Source organism: Lithobates pipiens, unplaced genomic scaffold, assembly GCF_037356315.1.
Source record: "Lithobates pipiens isolate NorthernLeopardFrog02 unplaced genomic scaffold, aLitPip1_a1.2 Scaffold_27, whole genome shotgun sequence".
Taxonomy (NCBI): Eukaryota; Metazoa; Chordata; class Amphibia; order Anura; family Ranidae; genus Lithobates; species Lithobates pipiens.
In genome coordinates this window covers 148,884,724-148,911,247 of record NW_027507788.1, presented here as the reverse complement: position 1 = coordinate 148,911,247, position 26,524 = coordinate 148,884,724, and the positions used below count along the sequence as shown (strand labels likewise).

The following is a 26,524-nucleotide window of genomic DNA, read 5'->3' as shown; positions in this document are numbered from 1 at the left end:
ACAAACTGAAATCTTTTAGGTGGAGGGACGTAAAAATAAAATATGGTTGCATAAATGTGCACACCCATAAACTAATACTTTGTTGAAGCACCTTTTGATTTTACTACAGCACTCTTTTTGGGTATGAGTCTATCAGCATGACACATCTTGACTTGCCAATATTTGCCCACTCTTCTTTGCAAAAACACTTCAAATCTGTCAGATTGCATGGGCATCTCCTGTCCACAGCTCTCTCCACCCCACAGATTTTCAATCGGATTCTGGTCTGGGCTATGGCTGGGCCATTCCTAAACCTTAATCCTCTTCTGGTGAAGCCATTCCTTTGTTGATTTGGGTCGTTGTCATGCTGAAAGATGAAGTTCCTCTTCATGTTCAGCTTTCTAGTAGAAGCCTGAAGGTTTTGTGCCAGTATTGACTGGTATTTGGAACTGTTCATAATTCCCTCTACCTTGACTAAGGCCCCTGTTCCAGCTGAAGAAAAACAGCCCCAAAGCGTGATGCTGCCACCACCATGCTTCACTGTGGGTATGGTGTTCTTTTGGTGATGTGCAGTGTTGTTTTTGCGCCAAACATATATTTATTGGAATTATGGCCAAAAAGTTCAACCTTAGTTTCATCAGACCATAGCACATTTTCCCACATGCTTTTAGGAGACTTCAGGTGTGTTTTTTTTTTTTTTCCTTTTTTTTCAAAATGTAGCCAGGCTTGGATGCTTTTCTTTGTAAGAAAAGGCTTCCATCTTGCTACTTTACAATAGCCCACACAGCCAGTACTTGCCAGATATTCCTGCAGCTCCTTTAACTGCTTCTGGACTGCCACATGCAGATATATAACATGGCTGTTTGAAGAGTGATATCTTTGTTATGGCAGCAGCTAGCTGCCATAACCCTGGTATCCTCTTCTTCAGCGGGTGGTTCTGTTTCTGATAATAGTGGTCTCTGCAGCAAATTCGCCACAAGATCACTTTTATCGGCGGCAGGAGAGGGGTGCCCCTCCCGCTGCTTTCCGGTGCCCTCTACTGCTTACTGGAGCCGTCGGCAGTGGCGGAGGCGATTGGGTCCTCCTCTGTGTGTGGTATGGAGAAGAGTGAGGGGAAGATGGCCCCCACCCATCTCCATACCATTGAAGGGTGGAAGCAAAGTGAAAATGTCACTTCCGCCCATAGCTCTTAAAGGGGGCCATTTCTTTTTTTTTTTTGATTGTATTTTAGTGTAAATATGAGATCTAAGGTCTTTTTGATCTCATATTTAAGAGGTCCTGTCATGCTTTTTTTCTATTACAGGGGTTGTTTACATTCCTTGTTATAGGAATAAAAGTAAAACCATTTTTATTTTAAAGTAAAAATAAAAGGTAAAATAAATAAGAACATTTTGTTTAAACGCTCCCCGTCCCGCCAAGCTCACGTGTAGAAGCGAACGCATATGAGTACCGCCCACATATGAAAACGGTGTTCAAACCACACACGTGAGCTATTATTATTATTTAAGGTACTTGTATAGCGCCGTCAATTTACGCAGCGCTTTAAATATACAGTATCTCACAAAAATGAGTACACACCACACATTTTTGTAATCATTTTGTTATATCTTTTCATGTGACAACACTGAAGAAATTACATTTTGCTACAATGTAAAGTAGTGAGTGTACAGCTTGTATAACAGTGTAAATTTGCTGCCCCCTCAAAATTACTGAACACACAGCTATTAATGTCTAAACCGCTGGCAACAAAAGTGAAAATGTCCAAATTGGTCCCAACTAGCCATTTTCCCATTGTCATGCGATTCATTAGTGTTACAAGGTCTCAGGTGTGAATGGTGAGCAGGTGTGTTAAATTTGGTGTTATCGCTCTCACTCTCAAACTGGTCACTGGAAGTTCAGCATGGCACCTCATGGCAAAGAATTCTCTGAGGATCTGAAAAAAAGATTTGCTGCTCTACATAAAGATGGCATAGGCTATGAGAAGATTGCAAAGACCTTGAAACTGAGCTGCTACACTATGGCCAAGACCATACAGCGGTTTAACAGGACAGATTCCACTCAAAACAGGCCTCACCATGGTCGACCAAAGAAGTTGAGTGCACATGCTCAGTGTCATATCCAGAGGTTGTCTTTGGGAAATAGACTTATGAGCGCTCCCAGCATTGCTGCAGAGGTTGACGGGGTGGAGGGTCAGCCTGACAGTGCTCAGACCATACACCGTTATCGAATTGGTCTACATGGCTGTCTTCCCAGAAGGAAGCTTCTTCTAAAAATATTGCACAAGAAAGCCTCCAAACAGTTTACTTTAGACAAGCAGACTAAGGACATGGATTACTAGATCCATGTCCTGTGGTCTGATGAGACCAAGATATACTTATATATATAGATATTTGGTTTAGATGGTGTCAAGCGTGTGTGGCGGCAATCAGGTGAGGCATACAAAGACAATTGTGTCTTGCCTACAGTCAAGCATGGTGGGGGGGTGTCATGGTCTGGGGCTACATGAGGGCTGCCGGTACTGGGGAGCTGCAGTTCATTGAGGGAACTATGAATGCCAACATTTACTGTGACATACTGAAGCAGAGCATGATTTCCTCCCTTCGGAAATTGGGCTGCAGGGCAGTATTCCAACGTAATGACCCCAAACACACCTCCAAGATGACCACTGCCTTGCTAAAGATTAGGGTAGAGGTGAAGGCCCAGCAGGTCTCCAGACCTAAACCCTATTGAGCATCTGTGAGGCATCCTCAAACGGAAGGTGGAGGAGCGCAAGGTCTCTAACATCCACCAGCTCCGTGATGTCCTCATGGAGGAATGGAAGAGAACTCCAGTGGCAACCTGTGAAGCCCTGCTGAACTCCAAGCTCAAGAGTGTTCAGGCAGTGCTGGAAAATAATGGTGGACACACAAAATATTGACACTTTGGGCCCAATTTGGACATTTTCACTTAGGGGTGTACTCACTTGTGTTGCCAGCGGTTTAGACATTAATGGCTGTGTGTTGTTATTTTGAGGAGTCAGCATATTTACAGTTTTGTACAAGCTGTGCACTCACTACTTTACATTTTAGCAAAGTGTCATTTTTTTTCAGTGTTGTCACATGAAAAGGTATAATAAAATATTTACAAAATGTGAGGGGTCTACTCACTTTTGTGAGATACTGTACATTGTACATTCACATCAGTCCCTACCCTCAAGGAGCTTACAATCGAAAGGTCCCTAACTCACATCTTCGAGAGCAATAATTCTAGCCCTAGACCTCCTCTAACTCAAAACATGCAACCTGTAGAATTTTTTAAATGTCGCCTATGGATATTTTTAAGGGTAAAAGTTTGTCGACATTTCGTGAGCGGGCGCTATTGTGAATTGTGACATGTTGGGTGTCAATTTACTCGGTGTAACATTATCTTTCACAATATAAAAAATTTGGGATAACTTTCCTCTCGTCTTATTTTTTAATTAAAAAAAAGTGACCTTTTTTCAGAAAAAAAAGTGCATTCTAAGACCGCTGTGTGAATATGGTGTGACAGAAAGAATTGCAACAACCACCATTTTATTCTCTAGGGTGTTAGAATTTTTTTTTATAATGTTTGGGGGTTCCAAGTAATTTTCTAGCAAAAAATAAATGTTTAACTTGTAAACAACAAATCTCAGAAAGAGGCTCGGTCCTTAAGTGGTTATTGTTGCTTTAGGCCTCTTGGCAGCCTCCCTGACCTGTTTTCTTCTCGTCTTTTCATCAATTTTGGAGGGACGTCCAGTTCTTGGTAATGTGTTGCCATATTTTCTCCACTTGATGACGGTCTTCACTGTGTTTCATGTTATATCTAATGCCTAGGAAATTCTTTTGTACCCTTCTCCCGACTGATACCTTTTAACAGTGAGATCCCTCTGATGCTTTGGAAGCTCAGTGCGCACCATGGCTTTTACTGTAGGATGCGACAAAGAAAATGTCAGGGAAGACCTACTGGAACAGTTGAACTTTATTTGGCGTTAATCAGAGGCACTTTATATGATGGTGTGTACTGACTTTTATTTAATATGAGTTCGAATGTGATTGCTTAATTCTGAAAATGGCTACATCCCCAGTTATAAGAGGGTGTGCACGCTTATGCAAGCACATTTATTTTTTTTTTTTTTTTACCCCCCCAAAAAAGATTTGTGTATTTTTCAACCAAGTTCTATAGTTTATAGGTTACATTAAAGGTGGAAAAAGTTCAGAAATTATTTATCTTTGTCTCTTTTTTACATCACAGAAACCTGACATTTTAACAGGGGTATGTCGACTTTTTATATCCACTGTGTATGTTTATAATTTTCTAGAAAAATGTGCCAAGTGAATGTAAAGTAGTATATATATTAAAGAGAGAATTTTGGATATGTAGAACTAAAACTTGTTTTCCTCCTTAACAGGTTTGCACAACTTGATATGGACAGCCATTTGGCTCAGTGCTTGTCAGAGACAACAGTTGATGTTGTGTGGTAATGTACCTGTATAAATATTAAAAAAGGAAAAATAAATGCCTTGGGATACTTTATGCTTTAGTAACTTAAAAAGACTGGTTCTTCATTGGTAGGCCAACAGCCAAAACCAAAATATTCCAATGTGCAATGTACCAAAAGAAAGAAAAAAAAAAACAAAAATGAAATGGTAACCCTCTATTAAAAATGTACAGTAAAAATTTTTTATGCCACATACCATGCTGCAAACTCCTAAGGATAAGTTCACGTCCATTTCACGGCAAGAAAAGGCAAATTGCCCTGTCTCCAGTGTGGCCTGTTCACACCACTGCGTTGCAGGGGTGTGTGGGCAGTGTGCACTGAAAAAATTACTGCGCGCAGTACAGTAAAACCTTGGTTTGGGATTAACATGGCTTGAGAGTGCTTTGCTAAACAAGCAACATTTTTTTAAAATATTTTGACTTGTTAAACAAGCGGTCTTGATATACAAGTAGCATCAAGTCACAAATAAGTACAAAAGAGAAGAAAGGTACCTCTTAGACCCCATTCATACCTGAGCATTTTGTAGCTTGAAGCCTGAAGCTACAAAACGCTAGAGGGGAAAAAATCTATTATTCTCAATGGAGATGGTTCACATCTCCACTCCATGTCGCCTGAAGCTCAAACAAGTTCTGGACCCTTTTTTGTCACTCAAATTGAGCATATTTTTGGGAATTTTTCTTCCTTTAACATTGGTGACCTTTTGCCCTGCACAAAATCGCTGCAAAAAACGAAGCGAATCGTGGTAAAAACCGCTGCAAAATCGTGCTAAATTCGCACGATTTTCTGCTTGAAAATGCTACGCTCAGGTGTGAATGCAGCCTAAATGTATCAATACAGTTACATTTAGAAACTCACATGGTTGATGATTAAAACAGGCACATCTAAGTATGCATCCTGGGTAAAGCTGTCCACATAGACTATCCTCCTTACATAGACTTCATTGACTTCATCCCTTCCACACTGCGCTCCACGAGCGGTTCAAGCCTCTCTTTCAGATCACTCTACTGCAGAGTAGTTTCATTGTTTCATAGTTAGTAAGGTTGAATAAAGACACCAGTCCATCCAGTTCATCCTGAGTGAGTGTCCACAACCGTCCCCATCCCCACACACTACACACCCCACATTGGCCCCTACCCTCAAGGAGCCCACAATTCAAGGTCCCCGTTCATATACCAGGGCCAATTTTGGACAGAAGCCAATTAACCTACCCTGCATGTCTTTGGTTTGTGGTCTTCCTGGTCACGATTGCAGACTGATAGCGGTGAGAGCTGGTGGTGGGGGGATGATCTTTTTATATGGAATATAAACTGAAGGACTTATGAATAAATGGTTGTGGAACAAATCATCTGAGTTTCCATGTTTTTTTTATGGGGAAATTCTCTTTGATATACAGTACAAGTGCTTTGCATTACGAGCATGCTTCCGGAACAATCTAAGGTTTTACTGTACTTTATTCCCAGTGCTGCAGTGTATTCACTGCACACCAGCTGATGGGCAAGTAGACCCTCCAAGGTATTTAGTAAGAGACATGGTGAGTTTTTTGAAGTTGTAATTTTTTGTCACCATTTTTTTAGGTTTTTTCACAACGTTGCCATATTAAGTTATTTCTTACATGCAGCATGGCCATACTTACTTACACCCCAAAACACATTCTGTTATGCCTCCCGAGTCTGGGAATACCACATGTGTGAGACTTTTTCACAGCCTATATGCATAGATGGGCCCAAATCCAAGGAGCACGCATATGCAATTACGCATTTAATTTCTTGATTAGCTAACACATTTTTGGAGGTCCTGGAGCACCAGGACAGTGATAACACCCACAAAATGACCCCATTTTGGAAAGTGAACACTCCTAAGGTATTTTCTGAAAGACATAGTCTTTTGAAAATGCCTTTTTTTTTTCTTTTTTCTTTAATGTTTTTGGAAAATGCAGGAAAGAAAATTAATTACTTTTTTACACAAAGTTGTCAATTAATAGGATGTTTCTAACACGCATCATAGGCATACTTAGAATTACACCCCAAAACACACTCTGCTACTTCTTCGGAGTATGGTGATATTACATGTGTAATGCCGCGTACACACGGGCGGACTGTATGACGTACTTAGTCTGGCGGAGTCAGACTTTCTGAACGGGCTACTTGCCCACACACACCACTTTTTGAGCGGACTAATACGGCGTACTAAGTCCGCCATACTATCCGCCCTACTTTTGAAATGAACGGACTCGCTCACACATGCGGAGGAAAGTCCACTCATTTCGAGCGCGTCTCCAGGTAGGCGGGGCCCGCGAAGGAGACGTCGCTGACCCCGCCGCCTGGTATGGACTTAAAGGGGAACCCCAACGCCGAAAAAAATCGGCGTGGGGGTCCCCCCCAAGTCCACAGCAGACCCTTGTCCGAGCGCGCTACCCGGCCGGCCAGGAAAGGGGGGCGAGCGCCCCCCCCCCTCCTGAGCCGTACCAGGCCACGTGCCCTCAACATGGGGGGGTGCCTTGGGGAAGGGGGGGCCCGCGCGGCCCCCCCACCCCAAAGCACCTTGTCCCCATGTTGATGAGGACAAGGGCCTCTTCCCGACAACCCTGGCCGTTGGTTGTTGGGGTCTGCGGGCGGGGGGCTTATCGGAAACCGGGAGCCCCCTTTAATAAGGGGGCCCCCGGATACCGGCCCCCCACCCTATGTGAATGAGTATGGGGTACAATGTACCCCTACCCATTCACCTGTAAAATAAAAGTACAAAAAAAAAACACACGAGATAAAATACTTTATTGCACAGCTCCGGGGGTCTTCCGTCTTTTAGGGGGTCTTCTCGCCGGACTCCTCCGCTATCTTCTTGTAGTTCTTTTGCTAGCGGAGGAGTCCGGCTTTCTTCCTCGCCGCCGGCCTCTTCTCCCGACTTTGGGGGTCTTGTCCCCCTCTTCGGTTCTTCTGCCGGGCCACTGCTTTTTCTTATAGCTCTTTTACAGGCGGTGGCCCGGTCTTCTGTCGCCGCCGCCGCCGCCTTCCGTTCTTCTTCTTCTTCTCCAGGAGATGTTGCCTCGACGATCTCTCCGGCCGGAATGCCAGGGACGCACTGCGCGGCCACTTATATAGGGACAAGGGGCGGTGTCACATGGCTTTGTCACATGGGTTGGTCACATGGGTTGATGTCACATGGGGACTATGACATCGTAAGGGGGCGGGGTCACCATGTGACACCAACCCATGTGACATAAAGCCATGTGACACCGCCCCTTGTCCCTATATAAGTGGCCGCGCAGTGCGTCCCTGGCATTCCGGCCGAAGAGATCGTCGAGGCAACATCTCCTGGAGAAGAAGAAGAAGAAGAAGAACGGAAGGCGGCGGCGGCGACAGAAGACCGGGCCACCGCCTGTAAAAGAGCTATAAGAAGGCGCGGTGGCCCGGCAGAAGAACCGAAGAGGGGGACAAGACCCCCGAAGTCGGGAGAAGAGGCCGGCGGCGAGGAAGAAAGCCGGACTCCTCCGCTAGCAAAAGAGCTACAAGAAGATAGCGGAGGAGTCCGGCGAGAAGACCCCCGAAGACGGAAGACCCCCGGAGCTGTGCAATAAAGTATTTTATCTTGTGTGTTGTGTGTTTTTTTTTGTACTTTTATTTTACAGGTGAATGGGTAGGGGTACATTGTACCCCATACTCATTCACATAGGGTGGGGGGCCGGTATCCGGGGGCCCCCTTATCAAAGGGGGCTCCCGGTTTCCGATAAGCCCCCCGCCCGCAGACCCCGACAAACAACGGCCAGGGTTGTCGGGAAGAGGCCCTTGTCCTCATCAACATGGGGACAAGGTGCATGGGGACAAGGCACCCCCCCATGTTGAGGGCACGCGGCCTGGTACGGCTCAGGAGGGGGGGCGCTCGCTCGCCCCCCTTTCCTGGCCGGCCGGGTAGCGTGCTCGGACAAGGGTCTGCTGTGGACTTGGGTGGGACTCCAACGCCGATTTTTTTCGGCGTTGGGGTTCCCCTTTAAGTCCATACCAGGCGGCGGGGCCAGCGACGTCTCCTTCGCGGGCCCCGCCTACCTGGAGACCCGCTCGAAATGAGCGGACTTTTCTCCGGGCGGGAAAAGTCCGTTCATTTCAAAAGTACGGCGGACTGGCACAAACACGGCCATACTGTCCGCCGAAATGCGAGTACGACGGACAGAATTTCGAAAAATCCGAAATACTTAGTACGCCGTACTGCACGCTGAAAAAGTCCGCTGAAGCCCACACACGAGCGGACTGTCCGCTGAAATGTGTTTCAGCGGACTAAGTAGGCCATACAGTCAGCCTGTGTGTACGCGGCTTTAGACTTTTACACAGCCTATACATATACAGGGGCCCAAAATCCAAGGATGCTCCTTCAGGCGTTTTAGGGGCATAGATTACACATGTCATTTCCTGACTAATTATTACACTTTTTGTAGGCCCTCGAGCACCCGAACAGTAGAAATACCCACAAAATGACCACATTTTGGAGAGTAAACACCCCAAGGTATTTTTTAAGAGGCACGGTGAGTATTTTGAAGGCTTCATTGTATTGCCACAAGTTTTTGGAAAATGCGGAAAGAAAATTATAATTTTTTTTTGTTACACAGTGTTGGCAATTTAAAAGATCTTTCTCACATGCAGTATTGGTATAATTTACAACCCAAAACACTTTCTGCTAATCTGCATATGGGGATACCACGTGTGTGACTTTTTCACTGCCTGGATTGATTATGTGCTGGACATTGTATCATGTATCACACAAATTAACCAATCTTGTCAAAACTCATATCACCTCTATATAAGTGGTCATGGAATATACAGTAGTGTAGTGTCACCTATATCAGTCTCAGTTCCTATAAGTCAAGCAAGCCTAGCCTACTGGTACATGACTGCCCTCAGGAATGCCATGTTCACTGGCTTGGTGTCTCGCAGGATGTGCGGATGGGTCAGTTCAGGCCACAGGCAGAGACATAGTCAGAAAACAGGCAAATGATCGCTCCAGGCAGAAACTTTATCAGTATGCAGGCCAGAGTTAGTGCAGGCAGAGCCAACAATGCACTGGTGTGGCGGTGATCAGTGACATGTACTAGTGTGGCGATGGTTAGGGACACTGACTTGTGTGGTGGTAATCGGGGACAATATGACTGATGCGACAGCGAATAGGGAAACAGAGTGGGTGGCGATAATTAGGGACACTGAGAGTGGGTGGTGGTGATTAGAGATGTTGTGAGTGGACAACAAGTGATTAGGGACAATAACTGGCAGCACTTGTCTGGTGACATTGTACTGCTGTGGCGGTAATCAGAGATAATTGCACTGACATTCAGTGATTACTGAGCAGCCAGCCATTGTACATGACCACCGCCACAGCACTTGCTCTAGTGACACAAGAAAAAAATTACTCTGGGGGGAGGGGTTGATCGGGGATTTATTTTTTTATTACACTGATTGCTTATCACAGTGATGATTACTGTATAAGCAATCGGTAACGCTGATCAAAGGTCTCATTCATAAAACCTTTGTTTGCTACGGTTATGCTTTGATCACAGCTATCACATTGTACAGGGCCGCTGTGATTGGCTCTGGTACCATGTGATTAATCACAGCGATAACAGTAATAAGCAAAGCTTTATCACTGTCAGCCTTGTTTACTACTGTAACTGTGATTGGTCACAGCGATTACATGGTACCAGGGCCACTCACAGTGGCCCAGTTTGGTGATCGATCAACCGGCCGGACACACCACTCACAGATGGTGCTAATGCTTGCCTCGGGGAATGTGCACGCTTTTAGGAGGATGCACCGTGTACTAGAGAGCATCTTCCTGGCTATTTATCTGCATGGCTGGGCAAAAAGTAGTTAAGATAACAGTTATATAATTTTTTGGGGGGGCAAACGAGGCTTTATTTTGGTGGTTGTGTAAACTATTTTATGTTCTATTCAATCTAGACATATATACATAGCACAAAAAAAAAAAAAAACTGCTTTCTTCTACATTCATCAATGGACACAGCTCTTCTGATTCTTAAACAGAGGGTTGATAGTGCCACTTATAGGAGTAGGAAAATAGGTAGAAAAAGAACAGAGCACTGCCTTTAGTATAAATCCACCTCTCTGCAATAGGCAAGCCATTTTTTTCTGTCTAGTGTTTCAGAAGTGAGGACCTAGCTTCCTGCTGAGACCTGTGGTTCCATCGCTTTTTCCTTTTTTGTTTCTCCTTAAGTTTTTTTTTCCCAAGTGTTCTTCCAGGACAGCCCTTGAGAGATGGCGCTCCTCCCATCGACACAGGAAACACAGTTGGCCACAGTTCAAAAGGCGGTCCCTCAGGTCCCTGGTCAGTCATTTGTGTTTCCTCCGTCGGAGGAACATGTTGCCAGGAACCTGGAGGCCCCTCTCAGGGGCTGCCTGAGAATCTGTAAGCCATAAGGGACCGGGTCCTGTTTTTTGGCTGCAGTAGGGTCCATACCTGTTTTTTTGTGGCTCGGGTACCGTCCAGCTGAATCGGAGCAGACCCGTTACCCTCCTCCTTCCAGTGCCGAGGTGGCCAGAGGAATGACGCCGGTTTCCCCCAGGAGCGGTGAGTGGAACCTTCCATCTCTGCTCCTTGTTGCGGTGGTGTCCGAGACACAGAGCGTCATTTCCGGCGGAACCGCGTCATCACTGCGTGCCGAGACTTCCGGTTCCGGGTCTCTAGGGCACAGGAAGGAGAGAGAGAGCCAGCGTTGTGCCTGTGCAGTCCCGACCAGCGTCCAGCGATACAGGACTAGCGACGGGATCCGGAGCGGCAGAGGGGGACCATGGAGGCTATTCCCCAGGACACTCTGGCGGAGGCAGGCACCAGCCAATCCCAGGTAGGCTGCTGGGCATGCTATTACTCTGGTGGTTTAAGGAGTTGTGGTAGGCTGGGATCTGTAGTGCCCCACGGTGGTGGTTAACTCACAGTTAAGAATGTATGCAGTTGGTGATTCTAAGGAGGGACATGGAGCTGACACTAAACATTTTTTGTTTTCTTATTTTCAGGCTAAAGAGCTACCAAAGGAAGACAAGGCAGGCCGCAAAAAGTGCCCTAATTGTGGGAATAGGTTGTCCTCTGGCTCTAACAAAGCCCTATGCAAGCAATGCATTGCAAGCTTGCTTAAATCTGAGGCAGATTCCCCCTTGGCTAAATTTTTGGGCTCCTTTAACCACTTGCCGACCGCCGCACGACGATATACGTCGACAGAATGGCACGGGCAGGCATATGGGCGTATATTTAAGTCCCTGCCTTCCCGCGGGTGGGGGGGCCCGATCGGGCCCCCCCCGGTGCCTGCGGCGGTCGGTATTCGTTCGGGAGCGATCCGGGATGAGGGGGCGGCCATTCATTCATGGCCACCCCCTCGCGATCGCTCCCGACGAATGGAAATCCTTCGTGACATCACTTCCTCTCCTGTAATGTAAACACAGGCAGAGGAAGTGATCTAATCTCTCCTCGTGTCTGTATTTTTCGTTCCGGCACCGAGGAGAGAGGATCGGTGAGTTGCACCAACACGACACTTCACAGTAGAACATGCCAGGCACACTCACACCCCCCCTTTACCCCCCGATCACCCCCCCCAATTACCCCTGCCCCCCCCAGTCACAGTGACACCAATGCATTTTTTTTTTTTTTGCATTGGTGTCATTTGTGACTGTAATAACTGTTAGGGCAGTTAGGGTTAGCCCCCTTTAGTTCTAATGTACCCCCCTAACCCCCCCCAATAAAGGTTTAACCCCGTGATCACCCCCCGTCGCCAGTGTCACTAAGGCTGGGTTCACATTGCAGCGGTTTATGAGAACGGATGTGATTCGCACTGCAGTGCAAATCACATCCGATCTCTGCGATTCGAGTTCAGCCATTCGCCGCACCCGCCGCAAAAATTCGCACGGGACCCTTTTTTTGGTCCGCAGCAGAATCGGATCGCATGGGTGTTCACACCATGCGATCCGAGTTTGCAGATCGCACTGCGATATGCGAACTGATCTGGGGGTGTCATTAACATTTCACTGACACTCCCAGCAGTTCGCATAGGGCAGTGTGAACTGCCGCCGGGAGGCATGCGATGCGGGAACCCGCCGCGGATTCGTGGCGTTCCCGCATCGCTCCAGTGTGAACCCAGCCTAATAAGCGATCGTTTTTCTGATCGCTGTATTAGTGTCACAGGTGACGCTAGTTAGGCAGGTAGGTATTTAGGTTCGCCGCAGCTTTTTATAGCGCCAGGGACCCCCATATACTACCGCATAAAGCCCCCTGATTGCCCCCTAGTTAACCCTTTCACCAGTGATCACCATATAACTGTTACAGGTGACGCTGGTTGGTTAGTTATTTTTTTTTATAGTTTTAGGGGTGTCTACTTTCCAAAATGGGGTCATTTGGGGGGGGGGGCGTTTGTGCCATCTTGGCATTTTATGGCCTTCAAAACTGTAATAGGTAGTGAGGAGTGAAGTCAAAAATGTACGCCCTTAGAAAGCCTGAAGGCGGTGCTTGGTTTTCGGGGCCCCGTACGCGGCTAGGCTCCCAAAAAGTACCACATATGTGGTATCCCCGTACTCAGGAGAAGCAGCAGAATTTATTTTGGGGTGTCATTTTACATATGCCCATAGCATGTGTGAGCAATATATCATTTAATGACAACTTTGTGTAAAAAAAAAAAAAAAAAAAAAAATTTTTGTCATTATTCAATCGCTTGAGGCAAAAAAATAAAATATTCAATGGGCTCAACATGCCACTTATCAATTTCCTTAGGGGGTCTACCTTCCAAAATGGGGTCATTTGGGGGGGTTTTGTACTGCCCTGCCATTTTAGCACCTCAAGAAATGAGATAGGCAGTCGTAAACTAAAAGCTGCGTAAATTCCAGAAAACGTACCTTAGTTTGTAGATGTGACAACTTTTGCGCAAACCAATAAATATACAGTTATTGACTTTTTTTTTTACCAAAGACATGTGGCTGAATACATTTTGGCCTAAATGTATGACTAAAATTGAGTTTATTGGATTTTTCTAATAACAAAATGTAGAAAATATCATTTTTTTTCAAAATATGCGGTCTTTTTACGTTTATATCGCAAAAAATAAAATTCGCAGAGTCAGTCAAATACCTTTAAAAGAAAGCTCTATTTGTGGGAAGAAAAGGAAGCAAATTTCGTTTGGGTACAACATTGCATGACCGCGCAATTTCCAGTTAAAGCAGCGCAGTGCCAAAGTGTAAAAAGACCTCTGGTCATTTACCAGCAAAATGGTCCGGTCTGAAAGTGGTTAAAGAGGAAATGGCATCGACTTTCAAGTCCCTCCGGGAGTTAATCACCGTTGTAGGCTCAGCTGCCTGCACTAATAGAACAACTGCAATTTCCTCCTCACCATGCTTTACAACACCCAGCTCAGGGGAGCCCCATATGGTCAGGAAGCCTAGCCCCATGTTGATTAGCCCTGATTCCTCTGATGCAGATTCTGATCAGGAAGAGGATCAAGCAACATCTAAAGCCCCAAAATATAAGCTGCCTCTTGAGGAAGTAGATGAGCTAAGGGCGCTATCTATGATACGCTGGAAATTGAGGAGGAAGAAACTCAGTTATCCAGACATAAGATGTATGAGGCTCTGGGGAAAAAGAAAGCAAGGGTTTTTCCGATACATAAAGTGCTTTCTGACCTTGTCCTTAAGGAGTGGTCTGAACCGGATAAAAAGGTTTTCTTTCCTAATTCCCTTAAGAGAAGGTTCCCTTTTGATGAGAGCCCAGAGGCGGTCTGGAATAAAAATCCTAAACTAGACTCCCCTCTGTCCAAAGTCTCAAAGCAGGCTGATCTGGCCTTTGAGGATATGGGCCATTTGAAAGATCCAATGGACAGGAGAACAGACATTGTCTTAAAGAGGGCCTGGGATGCCTCTATGGCAGGCTTAAAACCAGCTCTAGCCACTTCTTGTGTAGCTAGAAACCTGGAGTTCTGGTTGTCACAACTGCAGGAACATCTATAAGCAGGCACTCCTAGGGGGGAGCTTTTGAAATCCTTCCCTATGCTTTTCAAGGTCACTAGTTTCATCTCTGACGCCTCCACGGACTCCGTAAAATTTACGGCTAAGTCGGCAGCACTTTCAGTGGCAGCAAGGAGGTCAGTATGGATGAAAACTTGGGGGGGGAGACACGGCGTCTAAAACCCACCTGTGCAGCGTCCCTTTTACAGGAGACTTAGTCTTCGGCCTGAGTTAGATTCCGCCTTAGAAAGGATGGCGGATAAAAAGAAAACCTTTCCCGCAAAAAAGAAAAATTTTCAAAGAAAAGTTTTTCGTCCCTTTAAGGAACCCTCTAAATCAGAGAAGAGTTCAACCCCCAAAAAGCATTGGTCGGGACATAAGGGGAAAGGGGGCATACTTTTTAACCGCCCCAATCAGGACCCCAAACCCCAGTGATGTCAGGGTTCCTGTGGGAGGAAGATTAAGCAAATTTCTTCCACAGTGGGAAGAGACAACCTCGAACGAGTTTGTCTTAAATATAATAAAAAAGGGTCATGCGCTGGAATGCCACAGAAGCCCTCCCTAAAAGTTTTTGGTGACAAAACTTCCAAGTCACTCAGAAAAGGCCAGGGCCTTACCTTTACTGATAGGGGAAATGGTGGATCAAGAAGTATTGACACCAGTCCCTATTCAGGAACAAGGGGACGGTTTTTACTCGCACATTTTTGTGGTAAAAAAGCCGTCAGGGAGGTTCAGACTAATTATGAACCTCCGACCACTGAATCGCTCCATCCGTTACAAGAGATTTCGGATGGAGTCCATTTATTCCATAAAAAATCTTCTCCAGAAAGAGATATTTATGGCTACCCTGGATCTAAGGGATGCTTATTTGCATATTCCAATAAGGGAGGAATGCAAAAAATTCCTTCGGATGGCAGTGCAGATAGACACAAAAATGTACCACTTTCAGTGCAGAGCTCTCCCCTTCGGTCTATCATCCTCCCCGAGGATCTTTACCAAGGTTCTCGGAGAGGCACTAGTTCCATTGAGGCTTTAATCAGTCTCGATTATTCCCTATCTAGACGACCTGCTTCTAACAGCACACTCGGAGAGAACAAGGGGAATAGGGGGGACATTGGGACTTTACATGAAGTATGTGGTAGCAAGAGAGTACAAGGTGAACTAATAGGAATTTTATTAATCGTTGCAGTCCCGTGGGATGGAAACACATGACCTTACCAGGCCATAGCTTCATTAAAAGTCCCAATTAATTTCCATTATGCATCAGCACACTCAGTCGTCTTTCTCAGGATCTGGAGTTGACTCAACTCAGCCTGAGTCGATTAGGGTGGATTGTCAGGAGAAATCCAAGACAACCCCAACACAGGAGATCCTGTATTTAGGTTACTGGATCAAGTCTGTAGATCAGAAAATTATACTGCCGGAAGAAAAGATTTTGAATCTGTGGCAGAGAACATCTTTTCTTCAATGCAGCCCCAAATGTACGGTGAGAGAAGTAATGTCTGTCTTAGGTCTTATGACGGCAGCCATTCCAGCCGTACAATGGGCCAGGTTCCACCAAAGAGACCTTCAGGGATTTCTGTTGGAACACTTGAAGGGCAGAGATCTGGAGGAGGAGGTATCGATCCCCTCAAAAATAAAACGCTCCCTCTGGTGGTGGAAGGACAGGGAGAACCTAAACAAAGGGGTTCATTGGGTCCTTCCTATCACTTCAACACTGACAACGGATGCAAGCAGCTGGGGCTGGGGAGCCCACCTCGGCTCGAGCTGGGTCCAGGACAAGTGGACCCCGGAAGAGAAATGTTTCTCCTCCAATTGGAAGGATCTAACAGCAATCCTGAGAGCTATTTTAGCCTTTCAGCCCACAATACAGGGTCACCATCTACAAGTCCGTTCAGACAACATTACGGCTGTAGCATATATAAACAAACAAGGTAGCCAGACGCATTTTCCAGTGCGCAGAAGCCAATCTGGAATCCATTTCTGCAGTACACTTGAAAGGGGAGCTTAACAGCACGGCGGACTTCTTGAGTCAACAAAGAGCTTCGAACCAAAAATGGTCCTTGCACCCAGAGGCATTCAATCTTGTAACAACTCACTGGGGAAAACCAGAAGTAGACCTTTTTGCGAGCAAAGAGAATGCAAAGGTTCCCAATTTTTGCTCGCTAAACCCAGGAGATCAGCCCTTGGCTGTAGATGCCTTGCAGACTCCGTGGACTTTCAGTCTGGCGTATGCATTTCTCCCTCTTCATCTCATTCCGAGGGTCCTAGCAAGATTCCTCACAGAGAAAACCTGTTTGATTCTAGTAGCACCGTTCTGGCCCAGGAGACCATGGTTCACAACGTTGCTACAATTGACAGACTGTCCTCCTCTAAGGTTTCCCTGCAGACAGGACCTCCTGTCGCAGGGACCTCTTTATCATCCGCAGGTGGCCACGCTGAAGCTTTCAGCATGGTTACTGAGGAGGAAATCTTAAGGAGTAAGGGCCTGACAGATGAGGTAATTGCGACCTTACTACAGAGTCGCAAACCAGTCACGAGGGCTATTTACAAAAAAGTCTGGAGAAAATGTAATAGCTGGCTGAATAGCCGTGAGGAGATAAACATGAATACGGCTAATATTCTACAGTTTTTACAGGAAGGTGTAAACAAAGGGTTAACCCTAAGTACTATTAAGGTACAGATAGCTGCCTTAAGTGTGTACCTAGATGAACGCTTACAGGAAAATCCTTTTGTCGCTAGGTTCTGTAAGGCAGTCGCTAGACGTAAGCCGGTCAGAGTCAACAGAGTCCCATCCTGGGATTTAGCAGTTGTGCTAAAAGCTTTCTTGGGGTCAACCTTTGAGCCTATCTCAGAGGCCTCCCTAAGGCTTATTACATTTAAGACAGTACTCCTGGTGGCAATCACTTCAGCCCGTAGGGTCAGTGAAATCCAAGCCCTTTCCATCAGGGAACTGTTTTTACAGATCCTAGTAGACAGAGTCATTCTAAAGCCAGACCCTGGGTTCTTACCAAAGATAGCATCTAGCTTCCATAGGTCACAAGATATTGTCCTCCCCTCATTTTGCCAAAATGCAGCAAATGAGAAAGAAGAATATTTTCATTGGATGTGAGGAGGTGTATTCTAGAATATCTAAAAGTAACAAATCCATTCAGAATCTCTGACTCCTTTTTGTCCTTTTTTCGGGGCAGCGTAGGGGGCAAAAAGCTTCAAAAGTAACCATAGCTAGATGGATTAGGCTAGCTATAGCAGAGGGGTATAAGGCCTTGAATAGAGATCCTCCTGAGGGTGTGAAAGCTTACTCCACAAGAGCGTTGTCTGCATCCTGGGCAGAAAGAGCTGGTGACCACCCCGGAGCAGGTATGTAAAGCAGCCACATGGTCAAGCTTTTCCACCTTTACAAGGCATTACCGACTGGACTTAATGTCTAGTCAGGATCAGGCCTTTGGGAGGAAAGTCCTCCAGGCCGTGGTCCCCCCCTAATCTGGTAAGTACTTGGGGATCCTCTCAAGGGCTGTCCTGGAAGAACACTTGGGAAAACTGGAGTTAGTACTTACCGGTAACTCCTTTTCCGGTGGTCTTCCAGGACAGCACGATCCCACCCTTTATTTGATTATAGTGATGTACTAATGTTATTACCTATAAAAATATATAAAAAGCTCAAATCTTAAAAATAAGAGTCCACTAATTATATATAGCAGCGCTTAGACATGCAGAGTCTTGTTCAGATGTCATTCATTTTTGTGCTCATGAAAAAGTGGTGATACAGTCCAGTTTGTGAAAAGAAGAGAGATAAAACCCAGCTTCCACCTCACGTTCCACCTATTCATGCTCCAAAATAAGGGCCCCCCTTGGGGGTGTACTCACCAAACAAACAAAAGAATCGGAGCCTTCAGTTTATCAAAGAATATACTCCTTGGCCGCTAGATGTCTCCAAAGATGGGAGGTCCGATATTTTTCATAGAAAAGACAAGATTATACCGACATAGTGTGATATTGTTTAAACGTCTTTATTCAAACCCCCCATATAGACAAATATGCGTACCAAAATGAAATAAAAACAATCGCATTAAGAGTGTACTGTGCCTTGTTCCTTGTAATGAACCACCTCAGGACACCGCAGACGTCCGCTCTGTAGACTGATTTACTTCCTGGTACCCTGGTTGTTCAAAACTTTGTACGTGGAACGCACACGTCACTTCCGGTGTGTGTTACGCCCTGACGCGTTTCGTCACTTCCGATTTCTTCCGAGGGCGTAACACACAACACCGGAAGCATGTTTATATATATTACAAGGTCCAATGACAGCGGGCCGCAGATGGAGTGACGGGGGTGAGATCCAATCCGAACGCATCCCTATATCTGCCCATTCCGATTGGAATCACGTCCCCATCCCTACCACCACGGCCGCAAACATCAAGGACTCAGTGTATCAGTGTACATAACTTTCCATATGCCTATTATTGTCATACAGATATACATATAAACCTTCATATGATCACTGTATAAGATCCTGGATCAAGCCAAAAACATTTCCTATATACATCCACATTGATATAACTTCCATATTTCCTCAAGAAAAACGGAATGTCCTGATTACCAATATTGATATGAGAATAATCAATTAAAAACCTTGTATATTATATACATTATCACAACTTAAAAAATCAAAGCGATAATAAATTGAAATTGGAATAATTACATATCTAAATATATCTATAGGTTTTATTTCTTATATCTAACTACTGAGACAATCTCATCGGTCAATCTGAATCTCATTGTGTATAGGGCCCAATCAACTATCTAATTTAGTTATATCTGAAAATGACTATATATCATCAACTACCATAGGTCCTTTCTTTATATTTTCTATCGTGTCAATACAAATGCCCATGCTTTTAGGAGAAAGCTAATATTATTAGTCCAAAAATGTACCTACTAAAAACTAATAATAATAATAATAAAAATTATATAAGTGTAATATTTCGTGAATACGTGAAAGATAGGGAACCGTCTCTTCAAAAAAATTTATATATATGACAATAATCAAAAAATAATAAAAATAAATATAAAGTAAAGATAAATATAAAAATAAGAAATGAAACTAAAAAATAAATATAAAAATAATAATAAAAATAAATATAAAAGAAGAAACGAAAAAAGAAGAAAGAAAGGAAGAAAAAAGAAAAGAAAAGCAAGAAAGAAAACAAGGACAGAAAAAAGAAGAAAGAAGAAGAGGCGATAAACCCTTCAACACCTAAACGCGAAATATAAATATAAATGTTAAGGAATTGTTAAAAAATTACTCCATCGCAAACAGGGTTGGGTGTCCCTAATAAAACAATTTATATCAAGTTCAATATTCAAACCCTTCGGATTTAAAACGTCTGTTAAGTATATCCACTGGGTTTCTCGTTTCGAGAGTTCTCAAACAAGATTGATGCCCCTCCAGTGGGGCCTAACTTGCTCGATCCCCCAAAAACGCAATCCCGATGGGTTTTTATCATGATGAAGTTTAAAATGAAGCGATACGTTATGATCTTTATACCCTATTTTAATATTATGTATATGCTCAGCTATCCTAACCCTTAATTTTCTCTTTGTTCTTCCAATGTACAGTAAGCCACACGGGCACATAAGGGCATACACAACATGGGTGCTGTTACACGTAATAAACTGCTTAAGGGTAAATTCTCTTTTATTCGAAGGTGAAATAAATTTCTCAAGGTTTCTGACAGGATTCTTAATTTCCCGGCAAGCTTTGCATTTACGACAAGCAAAGAAACCATTCCTATCCCAAAATGTGAGAGGCGGAGAAGGAGGATCTAAAACCTTTTTTATAATTTTATCACCAAAACTAGGCGCCTTCCTGTAAATAAATTGTGGTCGAGTCGGTAACACTGAATTTAATTTCTTATCTAACAACAAAATGGGCCAATGTCGTTTGAAAATATTTTCCACTTCCATTGCATGTGGAAATCGGAAATAAAGCCCCATTCTTTATTATTCATAGGACATTTTTTACCTTTATTATTACTTCTTGGATTATCTGCTACCAATAGCATCTCTGAATTATGTTCTTGTAAACATTCAGTTCTAGAGACATTACCCACATCTTCGATTACTTTTTGTAGATCCTGGGGGTTGTACCCTCTGGCCATAAATTTGTCACTAAGGACCGTAGCTTGGGAAATTTAATTATCAAACGATGTACAGTTCCTACGGACCCTCATTATTTGACCCTTGGGATTGTTTCGCAACCAATTTGGGTGATGACCACTGGATATGGGCAAATAACTATTCCGATCAGTTTTTTTTAAAGAAAACTTTCGTCTCAAGTTTGTCCCCTTTACGGTATACCGTTACATCAAGGAAGTTAATTTCATTATTACTCAATATACTCAATATTACTCAATTTAATATACTCATGGCAACAGCAGGCAACTAACACAGACATTGAAGATTTGGAGGTAGTTTTACCAGCCTCTTCACAACAAGAGGTGAATACAAAACCCAGAGTGGGTCCATTAATTACACAAACGCTGAATCCCCCATTAATTCCTATTTGGAATCCCCAGTACATTCCTCCACTCCCACTAGACAAAACAGGGGAAAACTTAAGGGATTTAGAGGCAAAAATATTCAGGGTCAGTACGGCAATCCCCCACGTGTATCATCTTACACTAATCAGAGCAATCAGGGCTATACTTTGAATACACCACGAGGGGGTCCCTACAATGTGACTACTTATAATAGATATCAACCCTTATATCAACCTAACGAAGGTTATGGTTACCCCTCCCAACGTCCTTTTTTAGGGAGAGGCAGGGGGAATTACTGGAGGGGTCGAGGGTCTTATCCACACAGAGGGAAACCCCCCTATCCCCCACAGAGGTACACTCAACACAGAGATATGGAAAATATGAGAGGAGGTGTGAATCAAATGCAAAAAGATTATCCACCCACAAACATCAAGCCGCTACCAATGCGAAAAGAAAAAAAACAAAGGGGTCGGAGAGCAGGCAGGAGGGTCCAACAAAAGAAGACGCGAATCGGAGTAGAAGGAATATTCAATCTTGCACAAGTGACATTAACCCCGAAAGAACAGAACATTCTGAATTTAGGCCTAAAATGTGGGATAAAAAAAACCAGTTAATAAATTTAATGTCTATATAGACGTACATAAATATATACGTAAATTTAACATAAAGAAATATTTTTTGGGCAGTAATCCTCGGGTTGATCCCCCCATGACATACAGCAACAAAGCAATAAATAGCGGATTAAAAAATAAATCTCTTTTTAATCCCCCAAATCATCCAAACCATCAAATCGAGGTCTTTAAAGGTCTAGTTTTGAAAGACCTAGAAATATTAAAGCCTGAAAAATTATCACATCACAGACATATTAATAAAGGAATTAAGTTGCTGGAGAAATGTAAAGACATTATAATCCGCCCAGCAGATAAAGGTGGAGGAGTGGTGATCCTCACCAAAGATTATTACCATAATCAAATTGTTACACTATTATCGGATGATCAAACTTACATTAAATTAAAAGCAGACCCCACTGGTCCATACCAGAATCAATTAGAGAAATTAGTGGAATTAGGGATAAGAAGAAATGTTCTTACGAATAAGGAGGCAAAATATCTTCTCCCTTCAAGTAACCGCATTCCCACTCTTTACACCTTACCTAAGGTACATAAGGATTCAGAGAATCCTCCTGCAAGGCCTATTGTGAACAGCATAGGATCGGTTTCATCTAGATTGGGCCAATATCTTGATACTTTTCTTGAGAGGAGTGTGCTCAATACTAAGGCATATTTAAGAGACACGAAAAGTTTCATGAATCTTATAGGTGAAGTAGATCTAAAAGACAAAAAGGACATTCTCTTGGTGACAGCTGATGTAGCGTCTTTGTACTCAATTATTCAACATGATGACGCTTTACCGGCACTAAATTGGGCACTTAGCCAAAGGGACGATCTCCCCCATTCTCAGAAGATATTCCTTAGAGACGCATTCGATTTTTGTCTTAGTCATAATTATTTTTGGTACAATGGAGGTTTTTATTTACAAAAAAGGGGTGTGGCTATGGGCGCTAAGTTCGCACCCAGCATAGCCAACCTTTTTATGTCTGAGTGGGAGGATAAAGTAATTTATAGGAATCGACCAGTGGAATTACTTTTTTATAAACGATACATCGATGATTTATTTCTTATTTGGAATGGTAATGTGGTTCAACTGGATAGTTTCCTTAATGGTTTGAATAGTAATAGCCAAAACATCTGTTTCTCCTTGGAATTGAGTACCGTATATACTCGAGTATAAGCCGAGATTTTCAGCCTCTTTTTTGAGGCTGAAAGTGCCCCCCTCGGCTTATACTCGAGTCATCGCTGTCTGCCCGCTCGATCAGCGTGTCGAGCAGACAGACAGCGGCCATTCTATTCAAAAGCCGCGCCTCCGGCTCCGCCTTCGCCTGTGATAGGCGGAACACTGAATTTCCCAGCAGCCTGTGTTCCGCCTATCACGGACATCGTATCATCCTCGTACTACGGACGAGGATGATACGACGTCTGTGATAGGCGGAACACAGGCTGCTGGGAAATTCAGTGTTCCGCCTATCACAGGCGAAGGCGGCGGCGCTGCTTTTAAAATTTACAATGGCCGCCGACGAAGAGGGCACGGGACGGAGGCAAGGGAAGGCACGGCACGGGACGGGACGGGACGGGACGGCGGCGGCAAGGCACGGCACGGCACGGCACGACACGGGACGGATGCAAGGAGGCAAGTCACGGCACGGGACGGAGGCAAGGAGGCAAGGCACGGGACGGAGGCTCGGGACAAAGGTAGGCTGGACACACACACACACACACACACACACACACACACACACACACACACAGACACACACAGGGATGGATGGATGGATGGATGGAGACACACACACACACAGGGATGGATGGATGGATGGAGACACACACACACAGGGATGGATGGATGGATGGATGGAGACACACACACACAGGGATGGATGGATGGATGGACACACACACACACAGGGATGGATGGACGGACACACAGGGATGGACGGACACACAGGGATGGACGGACACACAGGGATGGACGGACACACACACAGGGATGGACAGGCATGTCTCACCCTCGGCTTATACACGAGTCAATAAGTTTGCCAGTTTTTTTGGGGGTAAATTGGGGGCCTCGGCTTATATTCGGGTCGGCCTATACTCGAGTATATACGGTAATAATTAAATTAACTTCCTTGATGTAACGGTATACCATAAAGGGGACAAACTTGAGACAAAAGTTTTCTTTAAAAAAACTGATCGGAATAGTTATTTTCCCATATCCAGTGGTCATCACCCAAATTGGTTGCGAAACATTCCCAAGGGTCAAATAATGAGGGTCCGTAGGAACTGTACATCGTTTGATAATTACATTTCCCAAGCTACGGTCCTTAGTGACAAATTTATTGCCAGAGGGTACAACCCCCAGGATCTACAAAAAGTAATCGAAGATGTGGGTAATATCTCTAGAACTGAATGTTTACAAGAACATAATTCAGAGATGCTATTGGTAGCAGATAATCCAAGAAGTAATAATAAAGGTAAAAAATGCCCTATGAATAATAAAGAATGGGGCTTTATTTCCGATTTCCACATGCAATATAAAGAAGTGGAAAATATTTTCAAACGACATTGGCCCATTTTGTTAGATAAGAAATTAAATTCAGTGTTACCGACTCGACCACAATTTATTTACAGGAAGGCGCCTAGTTTTGGTGATAAAATTATAAAAAAAGGTTTTAGATCCTCCTTCTCCGCCTCTCACATTTTGGGATAGGAATGGTTTCTTTGCTTGTCGTAAATGCAAAGCTTGCCGGGAAATTAAGAATCCCGTCAGAAACCTTGAGAAATTTATTTCACCTTCGAATAAAAGAGAATTTACCCTTAAGCAGTTTATTACGTGTAACAGCACCCATGTTGTGTATGCCCTTATGTGCCCGTGTGGCTTAATGTACATTGGAAGGACAAAGAGAAAATTAAGGGTTAGGATAGCTGAGCATATACATAATATTAAAATAGGGTATAAAGATCATAACGTATCGCTTCATTTTAAACTTCATCATGATAAAAACCCATCGGGATTGCGTTTTTGGGGGATCGAGCAAGTTAGGCCCCACTGGAGGGGCATCAATCTTGTTCGAGAACTCTCGAAACGAGAAACCCAGTGGATATACTTAACAGACGTTTTAAATCCGAAGAGTTTGAATATTGAACTTGATATAAATTGTTTTATTAGTGACACCTAACCCTGTTTGCCATTGAGTAATTTTTTTAACAATTCTTTAACATTTATATTTATATTTCGTGTTTAGGTGTTGAAGGGTATATCGCCTCTTCTTCTTTCTTCTTTTTTCTGTCCTTGTTTTCTTTCTTGCTTTTCTTTTCTTTTTTCTTCCTTTCTTTCTTCTTTTTTTCGTTTCTTCTTTTATATATATTTATTTTTTTATTATTATTTTTATTTTATTTTATTTATTTATTTTATTTATTTATTATTATTTATTTATTTTATTATTTTTTTTAATTTTATATTTATTTTTAGTTTTATTTCTTATTTTTATATTTATCTTTACTTTATATTTATTTTTATTATTTTTTGATTATTGTCATATATACACATTTTTTTTTAGAGAGACGGTTCCTTATCTTTCACGTATTCACGAAATATTACACTTATATAATTTTTATTATTATTATTAGTTTTTAGTAGGTACATTTTTGGACTAATATTAGCTTTCTCCTAAAAGCATGGGCATTTGTATTGACACGATAGAAAATATAAGAAAGGACCTATGGTAGTTGATGATATATAGTCATTTTCAGATATAACTAAATTAGATAGTTGATTGGGCCCTATACACAATGAGATTCAGATTGACCGATGAGATTGTCTCAGTAGTTAGATATAAGAAATAAAACCTATAGATATATTTTTTAGATATGTAATTATTCCAATTTCAATTTATTATCGCTTTGATTTTTTAAGTTGTGATAATGTATATAATATATAAGGTTTTTAATTGATTATTCCCATATCAATATTGGTAATCAGGACATTCCGTTTTTCTTGAGTTATATCAATGTGGATGTATATGGGAAATGTTTTTGGCTTGATCCAGGATCTTATACAGTGATCATATGAAGGTTTATATGTATATCTGTATGACAATAATAGGCATATGGAAAGTTATGTACACTGATACACGGAGTCCTTGATGTTTGCGGCCGCGGTGGTAGGGATGGGGACGTGATTCCGATCAGAATGGGCAGATATAGGGATGCGTTCGGATTGGATCTCACCCCCGTCACTCCATCTGCGGCCAGCTGTCATTGGACCTCGTAGTATATATAAACATGCTTCCGGTGTTGTGTGTTACGCCCTCGGAAGAAGTCGGAAGTGACGAAACGCGTCAGGGCGTAACACACACCGGAAGTGACGTGTGCGTTCCACGTACGAAGTTTTGAACAACCAGGGTACCAGGAAGTAAATCAGTCTACAGAGCGGACGTCCGCGGTGTCCTGAGGTGGTTCATTACAAGGAACAAGGCACAGTACACTCTTAATGCGATTGTTTTTATTTCATTTTGGTACGCATATTTGTCTATATGGGGGGTTTGAATAAAGACGTTTAAACAATATCACACTATGTCGGTATAATCTTGTCTTTTCTATGAAAAATATCGGACCTCCCATCTTTGGAGACATCTAGCGGCCAAGGAGTATATTCTTTGATAAACTGAAGACTCAGATTCTTTTGTTTGTTTGGTGAGTACACCCCCAAGGGGGGCCCTTATTTTGGAGCATGAATAGGTGGAACGTGAGGTGGAAGCTGGGTTTTATCTCTCTTCTTTTCACAAACTGGACTGTATCACCACTTTTTCATGAGCACAAAAATGAATGACATCTGAACAAGACTCTGCATGTCTAAGCGCTGCTATATATAATTGGTGGACTCTTATTTTTAAGATTTGAGCTTTTTATATATTTTTA

At 43.5% G+C, this 26,524-nt stretch overlaps 1 protein-coding gene across 1 annotated transcript in view; it reads left to right on the top strand.

Moving 5' to 3' along the window:
* The window catches only part of FAAP20 (FA core complex associated protein 20), a 241,208-nt gene extending 236,696 nt beyond the window's left edge, over positions 1-4,512 (top strand). Inside the window, exon 5 of the mRNA XM_077457663.1 lies at positions 4,388-4,512. Within this exon, the coding sequence (XP_077313789.1) occupies positions 4,388-4,460 (73 nt within the window). The 3' untranslated portion in view covers positions 4,461-4,512. The remainder of the gene's footprint in view (positions 1-4,387) is intronic.
* Positions 4,513-26,524: the final 22,012 nt, after the last annotated feature.